General features: G+C 44.8%; 2 protein-coding genes across 2 annotated transcripts in view; both read left to right on the top strand.

Annotated features, from left to right (window-relative positions):
* Positions 1 to 7394, top strand: part of LOC113935113 (peptidyl-prolyl cis-trans isomerase A-like) — a 59520-nt gene extending 52126 nt beyond the window's left edge. Inside the window, exon 4 of the mRNA XM_035727322.1 lies at positions 6628 to 7394. Within this exon, the coding sequence (XP_035583215.1) occupies positions 6628 to 7180 (553 nt within the window). The 3' untranslated portion in view covers positions 7181 to 7394. The remainder of the gene's footprint in view (positions 1 to 6627) is intronic.
* A 7070-nt stretch (positions 7395 to 14464) lies between these two features.
* LOC113910202 (olfactory receptor 2A12-like) lies at positions 14465 to 15403 on the top strand. Its single transcript, XM_027572143.1, has one exon. It carries the CDS (start codon positions 14465 to 14467, stop codon positions 15401 to 15403), a length of 939 nt encoding a protein of 312 aa, XP_027427944.1.
* Positions 15404 to 18594: the final 3191 nt, after the last annotated feature.

Below are 18594 nucleotides of genomic sequence, written 5' to 3'. Positions count from 1 at the left end.
GATGGTGTAGTCCAGTGAGGTGGAATTCAGATTCTGAGGGGTGTGGTAATGAAGGTGAAGTGCAGGGCAAGGTAAAGTCCAGTTTGGGCACTGGGGGATTTGAGGCCAATGGGGAATACTTTTACCTTGCTAGAAGTCAGTGATGAGGAATCCAGGTCAAGTGATACTTAGAGGTTGAAGGGTGTCTGTCTAGAAACCTGGATGGGACCTGAAGGGGCAGAACTGGATGAGACCTGGGAACTTGGAGAGGTCCTGAAAATAGCAAGTCATCCTCAATGATAGGTTCTCAAGGCCAAGACCAAAGAAGTCTTGGTAATATATTTAGAGCATGAAGTTGGACAAGCCAGCAGCTGAGCAAAACTGGATGTTATCTCGGATGTACTGCTTAAGTTCCTAGAGACATTAGCACATTCATCCAGACAACATGGATTTTCAGGGCTGACAAGTCTCAGTTACAGTGCGTGGCTCCAACTGTGGGGAGACAGGACAGGCAAGTATAGGATTGGGTAGGGTGATCTCATATACTAGTTTTCATGGAACAGTTCTGGTTTATTCCTGTTGTAGATCAATTAACTCTTGTCACTATTTTAAACACTCCCTTTTACTCTCAAAATGTGTCTGATTTTGGACTTGATATGGTCTCCTAGATTAGGGTCCATGGGCCTTGTGGCTGCCTGACATGGGGCAGCCTTACCCAGGGCACAGGAAGCAGATGATGCACAGTACAGTTCTAGATTTTGATATATTTTCTCTCATAACTGTTTATCTCTACAATATTCCCCTCCCCAGGCTTAGGTTCTGAAGTTCCAGAAGACACAGAGCCAGTGTTTGTTGTGCAACACAGGGGAAAAAAGGCCAGACAGATTGGTGGTGGAATGTTGTCCCTACCCCTTCTTGGCCATGTGACCTTGGGAAAATCACTTCCCCTCTCTGGGCCTCATTTTCATCACATTTAGAACAGAAAACAATGCTATGAGGACTAAGGAGGTACATGTAAGGTGCTGAGCACAAGTTCTGGTCCACAGAAGGGACCTAGTCGGCAGATTCCATGCCGACAGCAGTAAGTGAGCAGTATTAAGGGTCAGGCTAGTTCTTCTAGCCGAGGGCCAGGACACCCTGTAGCAGGGGCAGGAGCCCGGATGCCCGCCTGCAGAGTGGAGGCCTCTGCCCAGGTCATACTTCTCAAGCAAGAGGGGGGGGACTGTGCTTGTGGAGTGGTCATTTCCTTCCTCCCGAAAAGAGGATGAACCTTTTGAATCTGGCATCTCTGATACAGGAAGCAGAGATTTAATGCCCCAGAGGGGACGGCACATCCATAAATGACTGAGCAGGTAAGGGAGCTTTTCTACTGAGCCAGGCAGTGTGGTGCCAACTGCTTAGTCATTGTCTCATTCAATCCCGATCATGCTTCAAATCCCAGTAGGGTCCTTACTCGTAACTCAGGCAAGTTATTTCACCTTTTGAAGCCTCAGTTCTTTAAACTGTAAAATTCGGATAATAATATGAACTTCGCATGTTTATTCTGAGGCCTAAGCGAGATGAAGTATTTAAGCATCTGACACCAGGAATATAGTGTGTGGTGGAGGGATGGGAGAAGTTGTGGTCGTCTTCATGGTCATGATCATCACCATTCCTCTGAGGCCAACAGCTGGGAAGCTGGCACCCAGACCCGTGCCCCTCTGGTGCCCCTTCCTTCCAGCACACTTCCCTGTCTCTCCACTTAGTCTCTCTTCTTTTTATTAAGTTCAGTTAGCGAACCTCATTAGTTTTTGTTGTATTGTTCAACAATTCCTTAGTTGCGTATAACACCCAGTGCTCATCAGATCACGTGCCCTTCTTAATGCCCATCACCCAGTTACCCTATCCCCCCACCCCCTTCTGCAACTCTCAATTTGTTTCCTGGAGTCCAGAATCTCTCATGGCTTGTCTCCCTCTCTGATTTCTTCCCATTCACCCTTCCCTCCCTTCCCCTATGGTCCTCTGCCCTATTCCTTATATTCCACATATTAGTGAAACCATATGATAATTCTTTCTCTGCTTGACTTATTTCACTTAGCATAATACCCTCCTGGTCCGTCCATGTCGATGCAAATGGTAGATATTCATCCTTTCTGATGGCTGAGTAATATTCCATTGTATATACGAACCACATCTTCTGTATCCATTCGTCTGCTGAAGGGCATCTCAGCTCCTTCCACAGTTTGGCTATTGTGGACATTGCTGCTATGAACATTGGGGTGCATGTGCCCCTTCTTTTCTCTACATCTGTACTTTTGGGGTAAATACCCAGTGGTGCAATTGCTGGGTTGTAGAGTAGCTCTATTTTTAACATCTTGAGGAACCCCCACGCTGTTTTCCAGAGTGGCTGCACCAGCTTGCATTACCACCAACAGCGTAGGAGGTTTCCCCTTTCTCCACATCCTCGCCAACATTTGTTGTTCCCTGTCTTGTTAATTTTGGCCATTCTAACTGACGTGAGGTGGTATCTCATTGTGATTTTGACTTGCGCTTCCCTGATGGAGCATTTTTTCATGTGTCTGTTAGGCATTTGTATGTCTTCTTTGGAGAATTGTCTGTTCATGTCTTCTGACCATTTCTTGACTGAATTATTTGTTTTTTTAGGTATAGAGTTTGAAAAGTTCTTTATAGATCTTGGATACCAGCCCTTAAACTGTTCTGTCATTTCCAAATATCTTCTCCCATTCCGTGGGTTGCCTTTTGGTTTTGTTGACTGTTTCCTTTGCTGTGCAGAAGCTTTTTATCTTGATGAAGTCCCAATAGTTCATTTTTGCTTTTGTTTCCCTTGCCTTTAGAGACGTATATTGAAGGAAGTTGCTGTGGCCAAGGTCGAAGAGGCTACTGCCTGTGTTCTTCTCCAGGATTTTGAGGGATTCCTCTCTCACACTGAGGTCTTTCACCCACTTTGAGTTTATTTTTGTGAATGGTGTTAGAGAATGGTTGAGTTTCATTCTTCTGCATGTGGCTGTCCAATTTTCCCAGCACCATTTAAACCAAGGAAGATGTAGGGCGCCTGGGTGGCTCAGTTGGTTGGGCAACTGCCTTCGGCTCAGGTCATGATCCTGGAGTTCCAGGATCAAGTCCTGCACTGGGCTCCCTGCTCAGCAGGGAGTCTGCTTCTCCCTCTGACCCTCCCTCCTCTCATGTGCTCTCTCTCTCTCTCATTCTCTCTCTCAAATAAATAAATAAAATCTTAAAAAAATAAATAAACCTAGGAAGATGTAGAGGGAGACTATATCATACTTTAAGGGTCTATCCAATGAGAAGAACTAACAAATGTAAATATCTATGCCCCCAACATGGGAGCAGCCAATTATATAAACGAATTAATATCCAAAGTAAAGAAACATATTGATAATAATACATTAATAGCAGGAGACTTCAACACCCCACTCACAGCAATGGACAGATCATCTAAGCAGAAGATCAACAAAGAAACGAGGGCTTTGAATGACACACTGGACCTGATGGACTTCAAAGATATATACAAAACGTTCCATCCTAAACCAACAGAACACACATTCTTCTCGAGTGCACATGAACTTTCTCCAGAATAGATCATATACTGGGTCACAAATCAGGTCTCAACTGATACCAAAAGATTGAGATCATTCCCTACATATTTTTAAACCACAATGCTTTGAAACTGGAACTCAACCTCAAGAAGAAATTTGGAAGGAACTCAAACACTTGGAGGTTAAAGAGCATCTTACTAAAGAATGAATAGTTCAACCAGGAAATTAAAGAAGAACTTAAACAATTCATGCAAACTAATGAAAATGAAAACACATTGGTTCAAAACCTATGGGATACTGCAAAGACGGTCCTAAGAGGGAAGTACATAGCAGTCCAAGCCTCTCTCAAAAAATTGGAAAAATCCCAAATACACAAGCTAAACTTACACCTAAAGGACCTGGAAAAAGAACAGTAAATAAACCAAGCAGGAGAAGAGAAATAATAAAGATTAGAGCAGAAATCAATGAAATAGAAACCAGAGGAACAGTAGAACAGCTCAACAAAACTAGAAGTTTGTTCTTAGAAAGAATAAGATCGATAAACCTCTGGCTAGACATATCCAAAAGAAAAGGAAAGGATTCAAATTAATAAAATCATGAATGAAAGGGGAAAGATCACGACTAATACCATAGAAATACAGGTAATTGTTAGAACATATTATGAGCAACTATATGCCAACAAATGGCATTTTAAACATTGAATGGGGCATTAAAACCTTTTCACAAAGAAAACTCCAGAACTAGATGGATTCACTTGTGAAGTCTACCAATGCTTTAAGGAAGGAACCTGGAGAAATGGATGCATTTCTGGAAACTTATAAACTAACAAGACTGAAACAGGAAGAAGTAGAACATCTGAACAGACCAATAACCAATAAGGAAATTGAAGCAGTAATCAAAAACCTCCCAAAAAACAAAGGCCAGGGCCACATGTCTTCCCAGGGGAATTCTACCAAACACTCTAGTGACCTGACGTTTGGCCATGGCCTTTCAAAACATATTTTTGGATTGCATTTGTTAAAATCTTGTGAACAGGGGTGCCTGGGGGGCTCAGTCGGTCGAGTGTCTGCCTTCGGCTCAGGTCATGATCCCAGAGTTCCTGGGATCGAGCCCCAAGTCAGGCTCCCTGCTTAGTGGGAAGTCTGCTTCTCCCTCTCCCTCGGCTCCTCCCTCCCCCTTGTGCTCTCTCTCTCTCAAATAAAGCAAATCTTGAAAAAAAGTTTTGTGAAGAATTTTTGCATCTGTGCTCCTGAGGGATGTGGTCTATAGTTTTCTTGTAATATTTGTGTTTGGCTTTCGTATCAGGTTGATGCTGGCCTTACCTTGAGTTGCCAACTATTCCCTCCTCTTGTATTTTCTAGAAGAATTAGTGCAGACTTAGAATTATTCCTTCCTTAAAGCATTGGTAGACTTCACAAGTGAATCCATCTAGGTCTGGAGTTTTCTTTATGAAAAGGTTTTAATGCCACAATCAATGTTTAAAATAGATATGTGATTATCAGCTCTCCTATTTCTTTTCAAATGAGCTTTAGTTTGTTAATGTCTTTCATTGAATTTGTCCATTTTATGTAAGTTATCTAATTTATTGGAATAAAGTTGTTCATAATATCTATGAAATCCCTTTAGTATCTACGGAATCTATACTGATGTTACCTTTCTTATTCCTGGCATTGGAAATCTGTGTTTTATCTTCTCTTTCCTGACCAGATCTGGGTAGACTATTATAAATATTATTCATCTTCTCAAAAAAAAAACCCCACCCCAATCACTATGAGATTTCTTAGCTTTTATCATCATATTATCAAATTTATTAGTCTTTGTAATCCCACCCAGTGCTTTTTTCATCTAACATAATTTTCATATCTAGAAGTTACATTTCTATCTTTCACATTTCTCCTTAATATGCTGTTTTTCCTGTAGCTTCTTAAACATATGGAATATAGATATAATTTTTTAATGTCTGTGCCTACTTATTCCATCATCTGTGTTGTTCCTCAGTTGGTTTTAACTGGGTGAAATTTCTCATGATGGGTCGTATCTTTTCACTTCATTGTATTCCTGGTAACTTTTCACTGGATGCCAGGCATTTTGAATCTTACCTTATTGAGTGTCAGATATTTTTGAATTCCTGATAAATATTCTTAGGCTGTTTTTCTAGACTGTAGTTAAGTTACTTATAAACAGTTTGACTCTCTTGAATTTGGCTCTTAAGTTTTGTTGGGCAAGACGAGAACAGCATTTAGTCCAGCTAGTGAGAACAGGAAATATCGCTGGCCCTGGGCGAGCTCTGAGAATTGTTCCACCTAACCCTTCCTCTTGCCTTCCCTCTTCCCCATCCTGGTGCTTTCTTCACACACATCCACTCATCAGTGCTCATCTGAGACTTGCATGACCTCCAGAGCTCTCTTCCCCAGTACTCTGCTCTGTGAACTCCAGCAACCTTGGCCTGTGTCTTACTCAGTTTGGGCAGCTATAACTGAGCACCATAGACTGGGTGGTTTAAACAACAAACATTTACTTTTCATAGTTCTGGAGGCTGAAAGTCCAAGATCAGGGTGCCAGCATGGTCAGGTTCTTGGTGAGAACTCTCTTGCTGGTGTATAGATGACTATCTTCTCGTTGCATCCTCACATGGTGGAGGGAAAATATCTCTTGTCTCTTCCTCTTTTATAAGGGCATTAATCTCATCATGAGCGCTCCACCCTCATCACCTAGTTACTTCCCAAAGACCCCACCTCCAAATACTACCCCATTAGGGGTTAGGATTTCAATATATCATCCTCAAGGGGACCCAAACATTCAGTTCCTGGCAGCCACCTAGATTCTCAACTCTGTCTCCTCCGCCCAGGGAAACCACTAGCCTCCTCTGTGTCCTCACTTCCTGTGGCAGCCTGGTCACTTTGTGAGCAGTAAGCTGGGACAACTACAGGGCTCAATTCATTGGTTTCTCATTTCTCACAAATCACTGTCTTTTGTTGCCTGACGTCCAATATCTTGGAAAACATTATTCCATGCAATTTGTCTAGGTTTTTAGTTATTACAGATGGGACAATAATTCTGGTCTCTGTTACTTCATCCTGATTGGGAACAAAAGTCTGAAACTGGCCTTGCAGACGCCACCGACCCGGAGCCGCCTTCGCCGCCCAGCCATGGTCAACCCCACCATGTTCTTCGATATCGCCATGGACGGCGAGCCCTTGGGCCGCGTCTCCTTCAAGCTATTTGCAGACAAAGTTCCAAAGACAGCAGAGAACTTCCGTGCCCTGAGCACTGGGGAGAAAGGATTTGGTTATAAAGATTCCTGCTTTCACAGGATTATTCCGGGATTTATGTGCGGGGCGGGGGGGGACTTCACACGCCACAACGGCACTGGAGGCAAGTCCATCTATGGGGAGAAGTTTGATGATGAGAATTTCATCCTGAAGCACACGGGTCCTGGCATCCTGTCCATGGCCAACGCTGGACCCAACACGAACGGTTCCCAGTTCTTCATCTGCACTGCCAAGACTGAGTGGTTGGATGGCAAGCACGTGGTCTTCGGCAAGGTCAAAGAGGGCATGAACATCGTGGAGGCCATGGAGCGCTTTGGGTCCAGGAACAGCAAGACCAGCAAGAAGATCACCATTGCTGACTGTGGACAGATCTAGGAAATCCGACTCGTGTTTTATCTTAACTACCAGACCATTCCTTGTGTAGCTCGGGAGAGCACCCCTCCACCCCCACCTGCTCGAGATACCCCAGAATCTCTGTGCTCTTGCTGCAGTTCTGCGGGCTCCTTGGTTCCTTCTCCCCAGGACTAGCTGGATGGCAGAGTTCAGTTGATGATGATGAAATAAAACCTAAACCACAAAAAAAAAAAAAAAAAAGAAAGAAGTCTGAAACTGGTGTCTTTTTATTTTGTAACTCTAATTGTATTTTGCAGCTGGATAACGTTAGTGAGAGAACCCCTGTGATTCTCTGAGCTTTTTCCTTATGGTCTCAAGATGACTTGCCCAACTGCAGACATGACATTTGTATTCATGGGGTTTTGGGAGAAGAGGATGTATGACTGTCATTCTATCCCTTTTGTTAGGAAAAGAAATTTTTTCACAAACCCTCCTCAGCTGAGTTTCCCTGGGTCTCCCTGAACAGGACCAAATTTTGTGACTGCCCTCGCTGAAAAGGATTGTGGGAAAGGAAGAAATGGCACTATAATTTGGGCTTGGACCATTCATGAGGTATTGACTGACTCAAACAAATGTTGTCAGCAAGAATATAGTTCTTTTAGCAAAGAAGGAGGAAATGGACAGTCAACCAAGTAGTATCTGTCACAATGAAATTGTATGTAAAGTGTGATTTGAGATGAGAGAGAAACATCTGGAAGCCATAAGTGAAATTTTCTCTGTAGTATGGAAGGAACTTTTTCTTCTCTCTTCTATTTTCTTCTTTCTACCTTTCTCTGTTTATGAATTTTCCCTGATGAACATGGGTTACTTTTGTAACTCAGAAAACAGGGATGGTTCCATCAGGGATTGTCCTGGATATAAAGGAATCCAGAGTGGAATGTCCTCTTGACTGAGAACAGGATTTTTTATTTCTCACTCAGCTTCTACCATCTTGTAGCTCACGTGGAGACCTCAGAAACAACTTTGGACTGTGAGAAAGGCTGGGGTCCAAATTGGGGAATCAGAAAAGCTGAGGGCAGACCCCATCCCCAGACTAGAGACTTGGGTGGTCCTGGCTTGTCATCCTCCCTCACCCCCAAGCAGACTGTGCTAGAGGCACCTAAATTGGGATCTCAGCTGCCTCCAACAGCTGCTTGACTTTGAATAAGTCATTTTGCCTCATTGATAGAGTGGAAAGAACTTACTTCTTGGAGGATTACATGAAATGATACCTGTGAAATGCTGGGCACATAAAAGGTACTCAATAAATGCTGGTCCCCTTTTCCTTCCCTATTCCCCTGGAGACTATGTATCTGGCAGAAGCCCCTGAAGAGCCTGCTATCCCCAAAAGTGCTGCTCTAGGGTCTAGAGTGCATTAACCAACCACCTTCTATTCCACATGTGACTCTGTCCTTCCCCCCACCCCAAGATGCCTCATGGCTCCCTGCCTCTGGTCTGCCTCATGTCTGATCACGACACTAGGTTCAGCATTGGTTAGGAGCACAGCCTGTGGTCAGACAAAACTACGTGCAGAATCCCAGCTCCACACAGGCTCCTGAATGCTCTGAGTTTCCATTTCTAGATTTCTAAAGTGGTGATAATAATGCTGCAAAGATATAAAGCATCTACACACGTACATAAAAGCCCAACAAAACCCAATAGCAAGTATTATTATGATCTAGGGAGAACAGCTGCATTTTACAGAGAGGATGCTGAGGCTCTGGGAAGCTATGTGGCTTGGCTAGGTCACAGTGACGACATCTGTCTGATTACAAATCCCTGGGTCTTCACCAGTGCACCAGTTTCTTCCCCAGAGGCTGTTCACTGGAGCCCTTAGGTGCTGAGCAGAAGGGCGGGGCGCTCCCTGTGCTGTCATTATGAAGGCTTTGCTGGGGGTGCTGCCTGGCATTAGAGATGTTGGGTAGGGCAGGGTTCCAGCTTGGGGAAAATGGGCTGCTCAGAGCATCAGGGCTTATCAAGAGCAAGGAAGGCAGCCCAGACAGCCCCAAAGACCCTCATAAGTAAAGGTAGGGCAGGTAAAGGCTAATGCATTGTAATGCAGACTGGGGATTCTGGGGGGGGCGGGTGGTGTGGTAAGAAGCAGGAGGGTGGAGGGGCAAAGAGGTATTTTAGAGAACACAACCTTGATGTCAGAAGTACTTGCTTTTAGTTCAGTACAAGAAATGATTTTGTGAAGGGCAGTCAAGGCTACCTAAGCTGCCTTGCGAGATAGTGAGCCTCCTGTCCTTGGGAGTATGTGAACAGGAGTTGGAGCATCCTTTGCCAGGGAGGCTGCAGAGAAAATGCAATGTCCTGGCAGGGATTAGATTTCCAAGATTGCTTCCAGTCCCAAAGTTTGGTGAATCACCCACCACCTAAACACAGGATCTCAGCTGGACTGGCATTTCCCTCCTTGGCTCGGAGGGGAGGACCAGGGTTAGGAGTGCTATGGGCAACGTCTTACTCTGAAGGCGGCATCTGCCTGCAGTGCTTGGGGAGGCTGTATGTTTCTGGTATCCATTCTCCGTGTGCTCTGGCAAGAGGGGGTGAATGAAAGTGGAAGCCTCCCCAGCACAGCTGCCAGGGGCCCCTGAGGCCAGGCTCAAGGTTCCTCTCTGACCTGCAGATTCTGTCTTCACTTTCCATCCCTTCCCTGTCTAGTCATACTCTTTCCTGTCTTCATGGTCCTCTGTCTCCTTGTCTGTCCATCTGTGTACACAGATCCTTCCTGGTCTGCTTCCGGGGCTCTGGTCTATGCCCTAGTCCATCTTTGCTGCCCTTAGATGGGGAGCAGACGCCTCCTTACACCTGCTCTGTCTTTGGTCTCCCAGCATTCTCTGGATCCCACCAGGCTCCTGTGGCTCATTCCACCAATCCCCTGGGGCAGCAGACCCCAGGCCCTCAGAGAACGCCCTGGTTACGCTTGTGCCCCACAAGCAATGCTCTCCTGGAGGCTTCCAGGGGTTGCTGGATGCAGCAGCAGGAGGATGTGTGGGGAAGGGCCAGCCGGCATTGCCTGCCTGGCCTCTGACCTCCCATCAGGGTGCGCATTCCCCTCCTGCACCTTGCTGGGAGGACAGAGACCATGGAGAGGACAACAGAGGGGACACATGGGCTCAGGCAGGGTCACCATATGGGCTGTGTCACTGTGTGCAGAGCAGGCAGCAGCAGCCTTAGGAGCCTGCCTGGCGTCGTTGCCTCCCTGCATCTGCTTGGCCTGGAGGGCTGCCTGCCCCAGCTTCACTCCCCCTGCTTTTTGGCCATGATTCCTGCTCTTCCTGTTCCCTTTCATTTCAGCTTCTACCCCGGAGGAGGCAGAAAACGAGAGAGCAAGTGAGAGAGTAGGTGATGGGGAGAGAACAGGAGGACCTGTTTCCAGGTAGATCAGTCCAACTCCATTCTTGTCCGAGATGCTCAGGGAGGCAGCATCACCTGGTGGTTATGAGCCCAGGCTCTGGAGTCAGCTACAGCTGTGACCCTGGGCAAGTTGTGTCTCCGCTCTCCCCACCAGTAGCATGGGCACAGCAATAACGCCCACTTGCAGGGTGGCTACGCGCAGGGCTCTTGCTCAGCTTGCGCACATTCTGGTACAGCTTTTCCTGTTTCCTAAGGCAGGTATGTGTTCTGATCAGAGGGTGCCCATATGTATTATTAAATCCTTCAACTATCACCCCGATTACAATGCACATAAAGCATGTGTTACAGCGTCTGGCCCATAGCGAATTGCTAAAACACCAACAATAATATTTTAGTATATTAAATTATTAAATAGTAATAATTATTACTTTATTAAATTATTATCGTATTTAAAATAGTGTTTTTGTTTTATTATTATTATTTATTGGCTAGGACAGGAGTTGAGAGAAATGACAGAGATTTGTAACCCTTGGTGCCAGCTCTCTCAATCTTTTTCCCTCAACCTACTTGTGCCCTGATTTTTCCCAAGGTACTCATGATTTCCAGACACAGATACTTTTCTCCAGATCTCTGATAAACTGAAAAGGAAAGTGTAGGGACAGAGACAATGTCTGTAATCTCTTCTTTCTCTCTTTTTTTTTTCTGGTTCCCAGGGTCTCTCAGTCTGTAGATCATTCAGCAAGCAGTTACTGGGGCTCATTATGTGCCAGGCTCAGTATTAAGTAATGAGGGTACAGTGGGAAACCGTGACATTGTGCACGGTGAAGCTGAGATGCTAGTAGGCTGTGTCTGACCTGCAGAATCCCAGTTTGGTTGGGCTCACCTTGAGCTAACACGGAGGCCATGTTGCTGAGCAGCTGGTAGCCAGGAGTTCTGGGTCCTAGTCTGAACTCTGGGATAAGCTCCCACTGTGACCTGGGATCTGTCTCCTTCCTATGTCTCCTCTCTGCACATGGCATATTGGGTCACTGGGATGCTTTCTGTTTCAGCCCTTGCAGTGGTCAAAGATCCCTCCAAAGTGTCAGCCCACCAACTTGCCTTGGAGCCTGGTGACCAAAAGTGAGTCTGACTTTAAGGAGTGAAGCCAGGGTATTGGTCTAACTCTCTTAGACTTTTTTCCTGTAGACAAGGGAGCTGCTGAAGGATGGAAAGAGTGGCCCAGTAGGAGTTTTGTTTTTAGAAAGAGCACTCTGGAAGCTAGTGCAGAGACTGGGCTGGGTAAGGACCCAGCTGGAGGACGGAGATGAAACCAGGTGAGAGAGAGAAGCCAAGTGTCTGACTCAGACACTGGCAGTGAGATTAGAGAGGGACAGGTGGGTGTAAAAGGCATTTTGAAGGTGGCAGCAATAAAACTTGGAGTCAGATAGGATGTGGGGAGATGGGAAAGGAGCTGAGGAGATTTTCCCAAGTTTCTGATTGGTATGACTTTGTTCACCTTAGAGATACCATCAATTAATCTGTGTGTTGTGTGTGTGTGTGTGTGTGTGTGCGCGCACGTGTGCATGCATGGGCACATCTATACCCATATATCATATAGTTAAATTAAGCTCAACACAAAATTCTTTGCCCTCGTATTTGCCTTTTCCCCTAAGAATCAAAAACAGAAAACATTTCAGTAAATTGAGGACTCATATTAGTTGAGTTCTGGTTAGCTGTGGTTTTGCTACACAGAGAAAACCTTATTGTTGCTACAAAATGAAAGATATTCTATTTCTCCTATATACTCCATCTCCGAGCCTCAGTTTCTCATCTGTGAGGTGGGGACAATGATCCCTATCTTATACATCTCAGAGAGTCATCATGAGCCTCAAAGAGAGAATGAATGTCAAGGTATATTGTAAGCTACATCTCAAAAGCCAAATTCTATATTTTTGGCCCAAAGAGAGGCACAGAGGCCAAGCTCATCATAGTAGATAATAATGTCTCCCTTTGTTTTCCCTCACATGGCGCTTCTGGTTATAATCCCTGAGAGTCAGGCAATTTTTTTCCCAGGGAAAAAAAATGCTTTACCCTCAAGAGAGTTAAGGGAAGGATGATGGGGAACCAGGGGTTCAGTGAGCCTGAATTTCTGACCCAAGATCCTGGTTATGGAACAGCATCCTTGGGCACACTTTGCTGGTTTATAGACCGCTTGTTCCAGTTGCCCTCAGCCTCCCTGAATGGATCAACCACGTTAAACACTCTTTAACATAAGACTATTCAAGAGTCAGTCCATCCATTGGCTGTGTGTGAAAAATTAAAAGTAGAAATGGCAGCACGTTTTCCCACTCTTGGAATATTCCCACTTTGGGTCCTTGGGAAAATTCCTCTCAGGAAGAATGTGACTTGCAAGGTAGATATTTTTATTCCTATCTTACAGGTGAGGAAACTGAGGCTTAGGAAGTAAGCTAGCAGCCCAAGGTCACATAGCAAGTAAAGCCAGAGTTAGGACTGAAGCAGAACACACTGTCTGTCTCTAAACCCCATGCTCTTCCCCCCACTGGGGAGAGAATGTGACTTAAAAAGACCCTTCAGTGAAAGGTAGGGATTTATAAAAAAAAAATAGTTATTTTCCAGCTATCTGACTATTGGATAGCTATTGGATAATGTCTCTGAAGGTTCTGGAACAGTTCCTAGCATATGGGAGGTTAAGAGTGTATGCAGTCCTTTGGCCAAAGTCAAGAAACCATCTGATATGTTCAGTGTAGACACGGGTTCTTGTGCAGATTCATTCATGATGCTCCAAAGGAGAACAAGCAGATTGGAGAACAAGTAGGTTGGGTCAGATAAATTGGTGCCAGGAGAATGAAAATACTGACAGCATCAAGATTGCTCCCATTCCCTAAATACCAATGATACACATGACATCTCTTCGGTGAAGCTGTCCTTGCCCTGTTCTCCATGAAGAAGCTGAGGTTCAGGGAGGTTAAGTTGAGAAAGAACTGAGAGCCAGTAAGAAGCTAAAAGAAAGAATGAAATACTGGCCGTTATGGGGAGAAGCAACAGAGGGTGGGCATCTGGGAGAGTGAAAATTGATTACAGGTGGGGCACTTTTCAGGAAGTTTGCTTGCATAGCTCAGACCTGAATCTCAGTCCTCTGTGTGGAACACCACCCAGAAATACAGTTAACATTCACTGTGCACCTATCCCATGGTTGGCCTTCTGTGTGATGCTCTTCATGCCAAAGCATCATTCCTTGATATCATATATCATAGATACAGTATTCTTACAGCAAACTTGTAGCTAAAAGACAATTATTCTCATTTTGTACTCAAGGGAATAGTCTCAAAGGGGTACATGGGTGGGGTAAAGGGCTTGCTCAAGGTCATTCACTCAGTAAATTATAGAGCCAGCACTTAGAACTCAGTCTTCCTTCTAACACACCATGGCCTGAGAGGGGGCCCGCCGGTAGCAGAGAGATGGCCCGGCCTGAGTGGAAAATAAATTAAGGTCTTCAAAAGGACAAAGTAAGTTCTCTCACTGTAATTTGCCAAATCGCATAGAGGTTGTATGCCAATATTTATCTCTAAATGCCTGGCTGCCTTACTAAGGAGAAGAGGATGCTAAGGGGAAGTAAAGATCAGCTAGCCCAGTGCTTTCATTTTACACCTGAGGAATCTGAGGCTGAAATGGGTAGTTACCGGTGAGTCAGAGACAGAGTCTGGACCAGATGTGGAAGCCCTTTCCTCTTCACAGATTTCTTGAGAGTAGTGGCAGTGGCCAAGAGCAGGTAAAATGGGCTGTCTTGTTGAGGGGGATCATGGTGTCTCATCATAACTGGACAATGACACTGTTACTCCAACCCCATCAGAGACCCTCACCCTGGTGCATAGCTTGGCTAGTCTTCTGACTGAATCAGTTCCTTTCTTTTTCATTTAGAAGTAGAACAGGATGCAAGAGCCTAACCAGTCTTCTGTGACTGAATTCATCCTTCTGGGCTTTTCCTTCAACTCCAGGACAACTCCTCTGCTCTTCTCAGCCTTCCTGATGACCTATCTCTTGATTATTCTGGGCAATGGCTTAATCACCATCCTTATCTGCCTGAACTCACACCTCCACACACCCATGTACTTCTTTATTGGCATCCTTTCCATGTTGGATCTGGGCTATACCACAACAACTGTGCCCCAGATGTTGGCACATCTAGCCAGCCAGAAGAAGACCATCTCTTTTGCCAGCTGTGTGGCCCAAATGTACATTTTCTTGGTGCTAGGCATCACTGAGTCATGGCTCTTCGCCATGATGTCTATAGACAGGTATGTGGCCATCTGCCACCCACTCAGGTACAAGGTCATCATGAGCCCATGGCTATGCGGGGTAATGGTCACTTTCTGTGGACTCTGGGGTGTCATCTCTGCTCTTATCTACACTGTCTTTGCCATGCGTCTGCCATACTGTGGCCCCAACAAGATCAACCACTTCTTCTGTGAAGTCCCTGCAGTCTTAAAGCTGGCTTGTGCAGATACCTCAGTCAATGACTGGGTAGACTTCATCCTTGGCTTTAGTGTCATCCTGGTCCCCCTCTCCCTTATCCTTGTCATTTATGTCCACATCTTCATTGCCATCTTGAGGATCTGTTCAGCCCAGGGGCGACTGAAGGCCTTCTCCACCTGTGCCTCCCATATCACTGTGGTCACCGTGTTCTGTGTGCCAGCCATGGTCATGTATATGAAGCCTAGCTCTGAGGCCTCCCCAGAGGATGACAAGAAGTTGGCCCTGTTCTATAACGTCATCTCTGCTTTCCTCAACCCCATCATCTACAGCCTCCGGAACAAGGACGTGAAGAGGGCTTTCCTCAAGGTGGCAGGCTGGGGCAGGGCCCCAGAATGAGACCCTGGAAGGATAGCTGGGGGACAGAGAAACAAGGCTCATGATGCACAGCCAATGCTCCAAACACTCATTCCCATGACCCAGCAGCACCAGGACACTCACAGCCCCCAACCCCAAATGTCAACTCTACACAACCCTTGGGGGACAGCCCATGATTTAATTGACAGACTGGTCATCATGAAATATCTTGTAGACACGTCAGTCTTTCAGCTTTCTTTTGTTTTAGAGTCTCAGGAGGTAACAAAAGAAGATGTGTGCGCCATTAAAGTCTTTTACTGAGACAAAAGGAATGGGCTTTGCGGTATGACTTGTGGCTGAATCTTGAGAAAGGTTCATTCTTCTCTGGAAACCACACACATGGTGTTAGGTTAGCTGGAGGGAAGGGCAAGGGCACTGACATTGGGGGATTCCTGGCCCTGGGAGAAGGAATGAGTGAACATCATTGCAGTGACTTAGGGGTGTGGTGTGCTTGCTTTGGACACACAGATTGGAGACAAGCTGGAATGGCTGGAGGCCAGCTGTGATCAGCCACACTGACCTCCCCATAAGATCCATCTCAAGTCACTCTGTTCCACCTTCTCTCCTTCCAAGTAAACTGGCCTCTTTTTGCCTCAAATGTGCCATACTCTTTTCCATTTCAGGGCTTCCACATATGGCTTTTGTTCTCTCCTCACCCTTAATCCCACCCCACCCCACCTCCATCCTACCCCGTTATGACATTGACTTCTGTTCATCGCCCAGGTCTTGGCTTAAAAACTGCAGCTCCTCAAAGAAGCCTTTTCTTGAGCTCCCAGAGTGAGCCTTCCAAAGCACCCTGTCCTGTCTCTCATAATAAAGGCATGTGGTTCAACATCTGAGTTCTCTGCTGGATAGCAACTTCCATGAGGTGGAACCCTGATTGTTCAGTTGACCCCTAGGATCCAGCCCCATGCTGCCCACATTCCGGCTTTCAACAGATATTTTATGAGTGAAGGGATAGACACTTCACAGGAAAGGCCAGAGAGGGCAGATGAAGTCAGTAAGTGGGAGAGTTGATGAATTAAGACCAGCAAAATGTAGGAAATCATGGCAGGTACAAAAAGGGGAGGAGATAAAAAGGATTAAATGTTGTTCAGTTATAATCATATGGAAAAAAGTTTGCTTTTTATTGTTAATAAACATGAATTGAATAAGTGGGATAACATTTTTCACCTATCAAATCAGCAAAATTTAGAAAAATGGTGATATTCAATGCTAGGAAGGATGCGGTGAGACTGACACCCACAGGTATTGCTGAAAAGAATACCCTTGGTCTTAACTTTCTAGAGCAGTGCTCTCCACATAGTAGGCACTCAATAAATCTGTTATATGAAGAGTATAATACCAATAATTATGGCTCTATTTATTAAACACTTATGTACCAACACAGTTGTTAAAATTTTACATATATTAATTCATTTAATAAAAACACCAATAATTAAAAAGCATGTAACAATATGTATCATGAACCTTTACAATATTTATATGGGTCCAGAAATTTCACTTCTATGACTTTGTCTTAAGAACAAAATGAGAAATGCAGACCAAGTTTTATGTACAAATATGTTCATCAGAGAGTTATTAGAAGCAGCTATAAATATGATACATCAACTTTATTAAATACTATACAATCAATACTGTGCATCATGTTTTGAAACAATATTTAATTACATTGAAAAGTATGATGTAATGTTAGGTAGGAAAAAATCAAGATATAAAGTTATGTATGTAAAATTAATCCAAGTTTTATAAAATATTCATACATTCATTTTTATTTTATTTTTTAAAAGATTTTATTTATTTCTTTGACAGAGAGAGAGAGAGAGAGAGCACAAGTAGGGGGACTGGGAGAGGGAGAAGCAGGCTCCCGCAGAGCAGGGAGCCTGATACGGGGTTCCATCCCAGGACCCTGGGATCATGACCTGAACTGAAGGCAGTCGCTTAACCAACTGAGCCGTCCAGGCGCCCCATGAATGCATACATGTTAACATGTTAACATGGAGTATCTCCAGGTAGTAAGATAATGTGATTTTTATTCTATTTCTTACTTTCTCTACTTTCTAAAATTTCTAAAAATCAGTATATATTGTCTTTATAGGAGAAAGAAATTAAGATTACTTGAGAAATACTTGTCCTGTCAGAGAAAAGAAAGTTAGTCATGATGATGGTGTCAAACGTTCGTTGATGCTTACTGTCTGGTGCCCAAATGCTAGGTCCTATGGGTGCAGGCATGATAAGCTAAGCCCCAGTCTAGTGGTGAGAGACAAGTACAAGACAAGGTTGCTATAAGGTACTAACTGTGCTGCTGGAAACATGTTCAAAACTCTGAGGGAGTGATGAAGAGGTGCTAGGCTTCACAGATGAGGTCATATTTCTGCTAGGGGCTGGCAGCATAAGTAGAAGCTTGATACGTGAGGAAGAGAGCAAGGAGCAGGGGTGGGGGGATCCCAGACCCCAGGATGCTGAAAGCCTAGAGACATGGAGCCTATAGAGAATGGGCAGGATGGCTGGGACACAGGCCCAGTCGGGGCAGAGCAGATACAACAGATAGGGCCTGCCATGCAGTGGTAAAGAACTTCAGGTATTCCCCTGCTCTAGATGACTGTATTTACCAAAGACTGTTACCTGGAACTCTGGTCCTATCAAACAGTCTGCGATGAAAAGATTTCTTGCCCATATAGCCTCAGAAACACTGTTGTGCTCTTCATGCTTCACAGGGCGCAGGTTAAGAGGTTAAAGACTCTGAGAAGACTGATAGTAATAAACCAATAGATAAACGAACAATTAATAACAAAGAAAACACTGGGGCACCTGGGTGGCTCAATCAGTTAAGTGCCCAACTCTTGATTTTGGCTGGGGTCCTGATCTCAGCCCTGCCTCGGGCTCCATGCTTAACGCGGAATCTGCTTGTTCCTCTCCCTCTGTTCCTCCCCCCGCCCATCACCCCCTCTCACGCTGTCTCTCCCTAATAAATGAATGAATGAATGAATGAATGAATGAATGAATAAATAAGTAGAGTGTTAAGGGAAAAAAAAACAACAAGGAAACCACCTATGCTAATTCTTTTAACACAATATTTACCAAACTTTTTGGGTCACAGAACTTTTTCTTCCTAAAGAAACTAGAATTTTCCAAAAATGTACTTTGAGAAGTGCTATTGCATGAATGGGTGG

The sequence above is a fragment of the Zalophus californianus genome, chromosome 4, assembly GCF_009762305.2.
Source record: "Zalophus californianus isolate mZalCal1 chromosome 4, mZalCal1.pri.v2, whole genome shotgun sequence".
Lineage (NCBI taxonomy): Eukaryota > Metazoa > Chordata > Mammalia > Carnivora > Otariidae > Zalophus > Zalophus californianus.
This window is presented reverse-complemented; position numbering and strand designations above follow the sequence as displayed.